Source organism: Vigna unguiculata, chromosome 7 (assembly GCF_004118075.2).
Source record: "Vigna unguiculata cultivar IT97K-499-35 chromosome 7, ASM411807v1, whole genome shotgun sequence".
NCBI classification, from domain to species: Eukaryota; Viridiplantae; Streptophyta; class Magnoliopsida; order Fabales; family Fabaceae; genus Vigna; species Vigna unguiculata.
The window spans coordinates 18,257,190-18,268,845 of record NC_040285.1 but is presented as its reverse complement, the minus strand read 5'-3'; the positions used below and the strand labels follow the sequence as shown (position 1 = coordinate 18,268,845).

Below are 11,656 nucleotides of genomic sequence, written 5' to 3'. Positions count from 1 at the left end.
GTGTTGCAAGACATGATCTTCATATCCTTTTGGCTTAAATATACATGTGGTCCCTATTTTTGTTGTTTTCATTCAATTTGGTCCTCATTTTCGTTTTATGTTCAATTAGGTTCTCATTTTTGTCAAATGTTGGTCAATTTGGTCATTTTCACTAATAGTGTTTAAATAGTTAACATTTTTTAACATTACATGTCACGTGTCAGCTCATGTATTTTTTTTATTTTTTGTATGTTTTTAAATTTTTTAAAAATTTTTAAAAATTTTTTAATTTCAAAAAAATTGTCCATGTGTCAATGCTAGTGCGATGTGTCAGTTTGTGGTTGCATTATTTCTTTTTGTTCAATTTAGTCCCGATATTCGTTATTTTTGTTCAATTTAGTCCTTATATTCGTTATTTATGTTTAATTTAGTCCCAAATTTTGTTAAAATGGAACAATTTAATTTTTAAAATTGACATTATTGTCAGTTATTTTTGAAATTCAATTATAAATTATTATATTTAATTATAAAGTGAATATAATTCTTAGATTCAATCGTTAAATAAAATATCTTTATTTAAATATTATTAAAATATAATTATTAAAATTTTAAAAATATATATTAATATTTGTAAAATTGACATTGAAATCTAAAATATTTTATATTTAAATGTTAATTTTACAAATATTAGTTTCCTTTTTAAAATATTTTGAATATTTAAAATATTTTTAAATATTAATTTTAAAAGTATTTTGGAATATAAATATTAGAAAAAAATTTAATAATTATATTCTTATAATATTTTAAATAATTATATTTTATTTAGTAATTAAATATAAGAATTTTATTCAATTTATAATTAAATTTAATAATTTATAATTGAATTTAATAATTTATAATTGAATTTAAAAAATAATAAATTCAAATGTCAATTTTAGAAAAAATATTAATATAATTTGTATAAAAGATATTGAATTTGATGTCAATTTGAAAAAGGACAAAACTAATTTATTTTAACAAAAATAACGAGGACTAAATTGAACAAAATAAAAATAATACTACCACAAATTGATATATGGCACTAGCATTGACACGTGGCACAATTGTGACTTGACACGTGGACAATGTTTTTCAAATTAAAAAAATTATTTTTTTTAAAATTTAAAAATAAAATTTAAAAATTAAAAAAAAATTAAAATTTTAAAAAACTAGGACATGACACGTGACATGTACTGTTCAAAAGCGTTAAATATTTAAACACCGTTAGTGAAAATGACCAAATTGACCAAAATTTGATGAAAATAAGGACCTAATTGAACGCAAAATGAAAACGAGGACCAAATTGAATAAAAGCAACAACAATAGGTATCAAATGTATATTTAAGCCTATCCTTTTAATTTCTTATTGCTTGTAGTATCAATAGCCTTTAATAGATTTGATCTTCTAATCTCTTGCTCCTTGTCCTTGTCATTAGTGTTTTGAATTGTAAAGGTTTATCTTCAAGTTCTTCTTGTATGGAATCTAGGGATAGATCTTTATCTCACGTGCATTTATACTAATTTCTTAGGATTATTACTTGACAACTTACGTGGATCTGACTTGTTTATGGGCTTAGACTTGGTTATGGGTCTGGATTAGGGTTGACTTTGGGCTTTGTTCTGGAGGCCCACTTGTTCTATGAACGACATGATGACTTTTCGTTTGTGATGTAGGTTTTAATATTTGTCATTCGGCCGACAAATATCCTGGCATAAGGTACTTATTATACATAGCTGATTAGACTTAATATTGTTATGATAGGATTGATGAGTACTCGATCTAAGCTTTTGCTAAAGGTTGAGGGCTAACCGGCTCTTGTGAAAGACTGAGGACTAACTAGTCTTAAATAATACAATTTATATCTAAAAAATGTATCAAATTTCACAAATTAGATTATTCGGGTGGCATGATTTTAAAGATTCTAGATTCCTTATTTTTGTTGAGGAAATTGAAGCTGAATTTATTATACATTGATGTAATGAACTAATGTAAACCCTCTTATTCTATGTTATTTGAAGCATGCGAAAGACTATGACATTTGTTTATTTGAGAAGAGGAGAAAAGTAAGCATGGAATGTTAAGTTACATTCCTACGTCTAAGATTTCATTAATAACTATATTTTACAATTTTTAGCGTACTATAAATAATAATGAATATGCAATTTATTAAAACAATCTAATATACATTATTTTTGTGTAAATGTAAATATTAATATCAATATAATTTTTTTTGAGGAAAAATTGTAACAGAAGAAAGATGTTTTATTAAAACTGAAAATATAATTATGTTTTACGACAAACGGAGTAGGGAGTAGTAAATAAAATGTACTAAAACATATACGAAAAATTACCACTTTATTATTTGAATATGGTGTGATGAAATTGTTGTGGAAATGAAAGTTTAAAACCTAATAATAACTATAAATTTAATCTGGGAAGACAAAATTAGTCCATGTCCAGTGAGCCATTCACAATGTTATATAACCAGTTCCATAACCATTGGAGAGAAAGTCTTCTCCTCCCCGTTGTACTGTGGCCACTCTTTCTTGTTCCAATCCATTGCTGTTCCAGGCATGGCCACACAAGTGACACTAGTGGCATCAGCATTTCTTCTGGTTCTTTTTCTCCCTTTCTCCACTTCCATCTCTCACTCTCACCGATCCGCTGCCATCAATCTCTTCGCTACCTCTCCCGCAAGGTCAAAACATAAACCCTAATTAAACTCGCTCGCATTGCGTTGTTCTTCGCCGATTTCGTCAAATGCGTTTAATTTTCTAAAATAAATTAAAAACGCTGCGTTTCATTGTGATCGGTGGACGCTAATGGATCATTAGATTTGTGTTGCTTTCTTGAGATTTTAAAACATTCTGCGCAACTGAACTCAATCATTTTGGTCCTTCTTTGATCTATTACCAGCTTAGAAGACGCTTACGAGGCGCTTAGAGTGTTTGAGATTCTTGGATTAGAAGAGAAGAAGACTCACGTGAGCGGGGACGCGTGTCAGAAAGTATTGGAAAATCTAGACTCGGCTTCCCCTCTCAAGGATTTGTTCTATGCCTTGAAAGTTAACAGCATTGTAAAATGCAATGTTAATAGCAACGCTTTAAAGGTGCTTTTTATATTTCTGCTTGCTTGGACATTCGTTGTCATCATCATGATGTGGTTGCTGTTTTAATGTCACCGCTTGTGAACATTTTGTTGGTGAGCTGGAAATTGACGACAGTTGTTTTTTTTAATATTTTAAATAGGATATTGCTTCAAGACTTAAAGCTACTGTTCACGATGCGAGTACTCTGCTTGACATATACTACTCGATTGGAGGCTTGGTTCTTATAAAGGTAATTTTCAGCCTGCTGCCGCTTTACATTGTGATCTCTGAGGTCTCTATTACAGCTTCTTTATATTTGGTCTTAGGGAGTATTGATGCATTAATGAAGTTTATTTCTTATTCATCCTTTCTTTTGATTTTTGATTTAAAAAAATTAAAATGTGATTTGTGGATTTCAAACGTCATAATATATTGCGTGATGGTCCTTATCTGCTTTTGTATGCCCCTTCTTTGTACACAGGATCAGGATTTTAATGTTGATGAGTATCTTCCCGATGTTGACAGGCTTTTTCAATCAATCAAGGTTTGTGTTACTGCATTTTTTCTATTAAATAAGATAAAATGAGCACTATATTTGTTTTATGGTAAATACAAATATGGCCTCATCTGATATGGATGATAGGAGATGATAGGGGCTTCCATATGGGATCACCCTACATATTAGTTTCACCAGTATGCTACATCAATTAATACTGTTGCAACAATTCAAATGTGATTTGCACATTTATTTTGTCTTTCATTGTGGGCAGGCTCTAGGTCAAAGTGATGGAAGATGGCGCTATAGTTCTGATAATCCAGAGTCCAGTACCTATGCTGCTGGTAATAATTTGCGGTGAAATGTCTTTGTTAGAATTGTGTGCAGTTCATGTATCATATTTTGGATGAGTTCATGTATCATATTTTGAATGAGTTCATGTATCACATGTTAAACTACATTTAGTATTACAGGAAATAGTATTTAGGGAGTTCCACTCATTTACACTCAGCCTTGGAACTAGTAGCGGTTTTGCACACTGGAAGACCGAATCCTGTCTTCATTCTGTAGATTCTATTTAAAATACTCTCTTCTCCATTTAAAAACTGTGTCTTTAAGCTTCCCTTAAACCCAACAGTACTGAGACTTGATTAATCCCTTACATGCCATTATTTTATGTCCAATATTTTCTTTGCTGAAGCTAGCATTACGAAATCCTTGGGAATATTTATGTAGTTTATCCATATTAACAGTTTATCTCATAATATATTTCACAGGATTAGCAATTGAAGCTCTTGCCGGAGTGATCTCACTAGCATCTTCTGAAATTGATCAGTCTAAGGTAAAGTTATGGATCATTATATCGTTATGCTTGTAATAGGTATAGGTTTCATACATTGTCTCGAAATTCATGCACACAACGTTATTTGCATTATAAGTAGGTAAAATGTCAAGGGACATAACACGAAACTGAAGTTAAACTTGCTAGTGTTGTACCTGCATTTAGTTGGTCATCTATTTTGGCCTTTATTTGTTCTTTTCTAGTTTTTGCTGCCTTTTGCTAACATAATTTGTTTTGGCCCTTCTATCAATTTCTCATATTATTAGCTCCGTATTGGCAGGTCAATATAGTGAAAAATGGCATAGTAAAGCTTTTTGATGTCATTGAGAAATATGGTATGTGTAACTTTGCTTTTGCTTCATTTAAATTGTTTTCTTTTGATGTTTATTTTTAAATATAGAATTCCTGGGCATGAGTTAGCAATTCATGGTAGCCGTGGTCTCAATTTATAGAATTTGTTCTTTTGTAAGTGGTAGTTTCTTAATTTATCCTTATGTTAGTGCTTTCATGTTTTTCACATTTTGTTTATTATTTGGTCTTTTTTCTGTTTTTATTTTGGGCTTAACAATTAATCAAGTTGCAATTACCTGCTTAAGAGCTGATGTATCATAATCTTGCAAGCACTATGGATGTAAGCTTTCCTAGAAGATACTTCTAGAATTGAGGGTTTCTGTAGAGTTATCTATTTCTGTCAATGGCTTGTAATGAGGTCGTGTTATCTTCAATAAATTCAGCGTCCTACATTTGTAAAATAAGTAACCTGAAGAGAGTAGATGCATCTCTTCAAAATGCTTGAACCTTGATGACCTGTTTCTTGTGACAATCAAATTCTACATATATATATATATATATGTAGGGTTGCGATTGTTGTTGCATGTTTGCTTCAGTGCATTTCTGTTATGCAGAGTGGTATTTTCCATCAAATGATATAATTTGCTCGAAGCTTGTCTTTTTTATCCAGTCCCCCTTTTATGGGTATTGAACTTGCATCACCCCACCTCTCTTTATTCATTATACTTCACCATTTTAGACTTAGATGAACCTATTGTCATTTTTCAGATGATGGAACCTTTTATTTTGATGAGAAATTTGTTGGAGAAGAGCAACGGAGTTCTCTTTCCGCAACTTCTTCAGTTGTTAGAGGGTTTACTTCATTTGCTGCTGTAACTTCTGGAGAAATAAATGTATGTATAGTGTAAGGAAATTGCTTGTAATATTTTTCAATCTGTTTCTGTAATTTATTGCTTATGTTAATGGCTTTGCGTTTTCCAGCTTCCAGAGGATAAAATATTGGGTCTGGCTAAATTTTTCTTGGGCATTGGAATCCCAGGAGATGCGAAGGACTTCTTCGATCAAGTTGAGTCGTTAGCTTTTCTGGAGACCAACAGGCAAGTGTTTTTCTTTGAACAATCTTATTTTAAATGGCATCTTTATGGATATATTTCCTTTTTTATTTTTTCTTTGTAGATATCTTGACCTCCTCATGTTCAGGTATACTATGTAACTTAGATTTCTTATGGTGGTGTAGGATTTCCATTCCATTGATATTGTCACTCCCTGAAACAGTTTATTCATTGACCAAGAAAGGCCAAGTTAAGGTATGTAACAAAGTAGTGTCTAGATTGCTTTTCTTGTTAATATTATAATTTTTATTTAGTTTTTTCGTAGTGATTGGATATAATGAATAGTATATGGGTAATCCCAATGCCTCATCATGACTTTTGACTTTTTTGTCTGACAATAGGAAAGTAGGAAATAAAGGGTGTATGACCTAATAGCTTATTGATTGTAGTCCGTTTCTGAGTGTCAGCTGTTGTGCAAGCCTATTATTCTCTGTGCTTTCATTGATTCTAACCTCTGAAAAAAATTACCAAAGCAGTTCATAGTTCTTATTGGACTTCCTTTTTCTCTATATGATAATTGTTATTATTATTAGCCATTAATTTTCAGTTGTTTCGTGTTTAAAATTATTAACAAGCTTTAAGTTGCATTAGACTCTATTTATTACTTGTTGATTCTTGTGCATGCAGTTTTACATTAATATCTCACCCATCCTCATTAATATATGCTTCACTCATCCAAACAATTTTACTTTCTGATGAGGTCTCTTTACAGAATTAAATTAGTGATTGTGCAATACTTCAGCATTTCTATTCCACTTTTCAGTTTTCATTAGTGTTGTTGACCATATCTGACAAATTTCTATTGCAAAATTAATCAGGTTAAGGTGAATACAGTGCTTGGTTCAGCTGCACCACCCTTAATAGTTAAGCTTGCCCATGCTTTTAGCACTGGTGCAAAAGATTCAGCTATTATTGACAGCAAGGTGAGTGATGAGTCAATCGCTTCTGAGGGGTGAGGCTTGAAGATATTTTTCTCCCTGACACAATCATTTAGTTTACTGGGGTCCTTTTTTTTATCTCTGGTAACTTCTACTTTGCGTGACACAGGAGCTCCAGTATGACCAAGAAAGTGGATTTCATGTCTTGGATGCTTTCCCTAAGAACATGGATGTGGGAACATATGTGTTTGTTTTTGAGGTATTCCTATTTATCTAATTTAGTTATTTATTTTTCATTTTAATTACATCAAGGTATGTATATTTGTATCTACCTATCATTATAATATTTTACCGATTTTGTAGATTATGCTTCATGATTCTGGCAGTGACAAAGTTTATGCAACTGGAGGACAAATTCCTGTACCAATTTATGTCACTGGGTTCATTAAAGCCAATAATGCAGAAATCACTGTTGCGGATAGTGATCTTGGACGTGCCCAAACCCAGAAAAAGTATGTTTCTATTTTGGTTTTTGTTTTAATATATCTATGGTGATGTTCAGGATCCTTTTGATTTCTGATTAGTATGTCTGCTAATAGTCATTCTGTCATGTGTTTGAAGTCTGAATTGTTGTGTATGGATCCATATCTTTACTTGCAACTCATATGGATTTGATTTATGTTTTAACTTTCATTTGTGTTTGACCTATCTAGGCTAGATGTGGCTGGAAATGATGTAGTTTCACTCTCAGCTAACCACTTGCAGAAGTTGAAGTTTTCTTTCCAATTGACAACACCTCATGGTCATGTTTTTAAGCCTCAACAGGTTTGCAGTTGCCTCTTGTATCTTCCAAATGAATGTATTTTCAATGCTATGTTTATTGAGGTTTTTGTTGTTTTTCAGGCATTTTTCAAGTTGAGACATGAGACAAAGGTTGAGCACATCTTCGTGGTTGGAAACACCGGCAAGAAGTTTGAGATAATTCTTGTTAAGTATCTCTTGTTACAAATTATTTCATTGTCTGGGTTTTGAGGTCTCTCCTCAAGTACTTGTTAAGTTTGTTAATATTAGAGACCCTACATTACCTAGAAATATATCTAAAATTAAGTATATAAATAGGTATAAACTTTATCTTATAAGTTAGTTTTATAAAGTGGAGTTAAACTCAACGTCCACTTTCTTATAGATTGTTTGAGTTCAAGTATGAGATGGAGTATGAACAAGTTGAGCAACATATAAGCGAGAAAGACCCCCAAATCAATAGCTTTAAAGTTTTTGGGTTAAGATAGTGTTATATTCTCATGTTGTTGGCTTGTGGTCCATTGGTGAATATCTCCCTGCTGTTTTCTCCCATCATGCTTGCATTGTGTGATAAATAGCAGTTATATCGTTGCATTCGCTTAATTTCTCATGGTGTGTATATCGTCCAATCTTATAAACAAGAGACGACTATTGTCATGGAAAAGTTTCATACCGGTAATAATATATTGCCGTGTTAATTACTTCTTAGGCAACATCAACATTTTTATCTTTTAATTTGGAACTATTGACCAGCCTCAACTGCTTTTAAGCTTGGCTGAGATACAATTGCTTATCATTTTTTTTGTTCTTTTATATAGGAAATGCTGAATGCTGTGATGTTAATTTGATTCTGATTTTCCTGCAATGGTGTTCTCTCTCTTCTTACATTGTTATTTTGGCTTGTAGGATTTTCTTGGCTTGGTGGAGAAACTTTTTTATCTCTCAGGCAGATATGACATTGAGTTAACTGTTGGTGATGCTGTCATGGTATCTTTGCACTAGTCCCCATATTTTGAATTTCTCCTTCTACCAAGTCTACTATGAATCTGAATGAAAATGCTATATTTCAGGAGAATTCTTTCTTACGGCTACTGGGCCATCTCGATTTAGATCTTCCAAAAGCACCTCAGAAGGCAGCCCGTCCTCCACCCCCACCTGTTGACCCTTACTCAAGATATGGGCCGAAAGAAGAGATTACACATTTATTTAGGGCTCCTGAAAAGAAACCACCCCAAAATCTCTCTCTCATATTCTTGGGTTTAATCCTTTTGCCATCCATTGTCTTTTTGGTTGGGGTAAGTCTCATTATAACTCCCACTACAAAGTGGCATAAATTGATTTGTTTCTATTTAAGAGAAAAGGCATTAGAGGTAAAAATGAGAAAAATAATAGAATGGAAACAGAAAATGTGGTGTGGTTATCCAGACATGTTATTTCTTTATGATAAATATGCTTTTATGATGGTAACAAAAGCTGGAATGCGGAAAAGTTGTATTTTTGGGAAAAAAAATTACATAAACTGAAGCAATAATTCTCTGATTATCTTAGTTGTGGACTATGGAGAGTCATTGAGTGGTCTATCTCATGTTAGCTTTGCCGATTGAGATATGTCCGTGACTCGCTTGAGATGGTTTACAAAGGGAAAGGGTATTCACATGCTTGGAACATTCAAAAGTGTATTTCAAATTTAGAGTGTTCACTCGAGTCATGACTTTCTAGGATAGTTGTAAAATGTTATCATGTAATATATGTGTATGAAATTAGGCCTCTATTGGGGCCTGGTCTAATGCTTACGGTTGCTGACGTTCAAGTTATTTTCAGTCTATAGGCTTACTCTACTACACGTGGCAACATTATATTGATAGGTAGATTATTTTTCTTCGTATGTATAGAAGGTGGGAGACAAAGTGTAAATGATTATTTCGGCACTTGCATTCAGTTTTGCATAACAGTCTTGCTAAGCTGCTTGGTTTTCCTTTGATTTCGTATATCTTCCTTTGTGGTAGGCAGTGGTTTTTTATTCTGTTTTATGTCGTTGGCAGTTACTGCGATTGGGAGCGAACCTAAAGAATTTCCCTAGTTCAACAGTCCCTGCTACATTTGGGATCCTTTTCCATGTTGGCATTGCTGGGGTTTTGTTACTTTATGTATTGTTCTGGTTGAAGGTACGTCCACCCTACACTGAAATAACATTATTAAATGATCCGATTAAGTATGAAGTCCGGTTCTTCTATTATGTGGGGTGGCATATGTAGAAGGAATTTATTATTAATCAGAAGTGTTATCTCCCCTGAAAACATGCTTATTAACTGGTAGAGCCGTCGGGAGTCGGTTAATTTGCATTACATTTCTCCTGGCACGGCAATATTATCTGTTGGTTCCAACTTTTCCCTCTGAAATGTTAATCTCGTTTTGTTGGTGTGCAGCTGGACCTGTTCACTACACTCAAGGCATTTGGTCTTTTGGGAGCTTTCCTGATGTTTGTGGGGCACAGAATTCTTTCTCATGTCGCTTTCACATCAACCAAGTTGAAAGCTGCATGAATTAAACCAAAAATAACTTCTATTTATAAGGAGACGTCGAGAATGAGTTTTTTTCCTTTAACGGAATGGCACTAATCCAATTTTGTAGGACCATTGCTGAATTATCTAATGAAAAAATGACAAATTCAGAGTGCGGAATTGTATCTTATAGGAACCGAGTTTTTTTTATTGAATCCAGAAAAAACACACAGGGAGTGTCCCTGATGTAGCGCACACAATAACAATGGAACAAAATAAAAAAATGGTTAGACCACCCTCCATGGTTAGACCATCCTCCAATCACTTCCCCCTTCCCCCACGTAAAGTTTTTATATAACAGTGCTTAGTTCTCCCCTCTCTCCCCTCCTCATCCTTGCCACTTATACTAATTTGTTAATCTGTTAGCATTCTCTGTAACAGAATACTTAGGTGTTTTTACTATTCTACCATTTCTTCTTTGATACGTTTTTAATAGAGGTCTAGTTGGCTTAGATACAATAATACCCTTCCTTGTCCTCAAGGTTGATTTGGGGAAATATGGCTTGTAGCATTTAATATTCTTTCCACGTGCTCTTTTCGTTGGTCCATTTAACAAGCACCTCCCAATGATCATTTATTAACTTCCATCGAACACCTGCTCAGGTTTAACCTGCAGTTCTAATTCCTTTGGCAAATCTTGACTGGCTTGGCTGGTTGGAGGAGCCCGTTTGAGCTGGGAAACATGAAAAATGGGGTGACGATTTTGGCAATAGTAACTTATAGGCAACAACTTTCATCCGCTCTTCCACATGAAAGGGGCCATAGAATCTTGGACTCAACTTCTCCTTAATTTTCTTGGCAAATGTCTTTAGCTTGGAAGGTCTAACCTTCAAGTATACCATGTCTTCAATATGAAACTCTACCTCTCGATGCCTTTTATTCGCTTGTTCTTTCATTCTTAGTTGTGCTTTCACTAAATGTTGTTTGAGCTCATCTATGACACTATTCCAAAGTTGCAGCAACTTGTCAACCTTCACCACTACCGTGTTGTTCTACAATAAGAGATGATCGTAGGAGGGTCATGACCGTATAGTGCCTTGAAGGGAGTCATCTTGATGGATGCATTAAATGAAGAATTGAACTAGAAATTTCTCCATGGCAGCCATTTCACCCACTGGCGTGGATGATCATTAATCGCAAATAAGCTTCAATGGTACGGTTTAGTCACTTCAGACTGTCCATTCGCTTGAGGATGGTATGCAGACCTGAATTTCAATCTTGTAACCGAGAGACATAAAAGCTCTTTCCATAATGAACTAATGAAGATTCTGTCCCGATGATATACAATTGATTTAGGAAACTCATGTAAACGTACTATTTCCTTTAAAAACGATGTAGCTACCGCATTAGCAGTGAAAGGGTGAAGCAAGGGAATAAAGTGGGAATATTTGCTCAATCTATCCATTACTACCATGATGTTCTCTGCCCCTATCGCTTTTGGTAACCCGCCAATAAAATCCATTGATATGTCTACCCATACATGCTCCATAATCGGAAGAGGTTGAAGGAGGCCAGTTGGTCTTAAGGAGGTCTCATGTTTATTTTGTTGGCACATTTGACAATTAGCTT

The 11,656-nt window shown here is 33.6% G+C and overlaps 1 protein-coding gene across 1 annotated transcript; it reads left to right on the top strand.

Annotated features, from left to right (window-relative positions):
* Positions 1-2,468: 2,468 nt before the first annotated feature.
* LOC114190421 (dolichyl-diphosphooligosaccharide--protein glycosyltransferase subunit 2-like) lies at positions 2,469-10,340 on the top strand. The gene is made up of 19 exons (XM_028079294.1): positions 2,469-2,717; positions 2,936-3,128; positions 3,268-3,357; positions 3,589-3,651; positions 3,878-3,947; positions 4,380-4,444; positions 4,725-4,779; positions 5,504-5,628; positions 5,717-5,832; positions 5,973-6,042; positions 6,666-6,770; positions 6,895-6,984; positions 7,089-7,237; positions 7,439-7,550; positions 7,629-7,712; positions 8,433-8,513; positions 8,597-8,821; positions 9,569-9,691; positions 9,953-10,340. The coding sequence occupies exons 1-19, from the start codon at positions 2,593-2,595 to the stop codon at positions 10,067-10,069; spliced, it is 2,058 nt and encodes a 685-aa protein (XP_027935095.1). The 5' UTR covers positions 2,469-2,592; the 3' UTR covers positions 10,070-10,340.
* Positions 10,341-11,656: the final 1,316 nt, after the last annotated feature.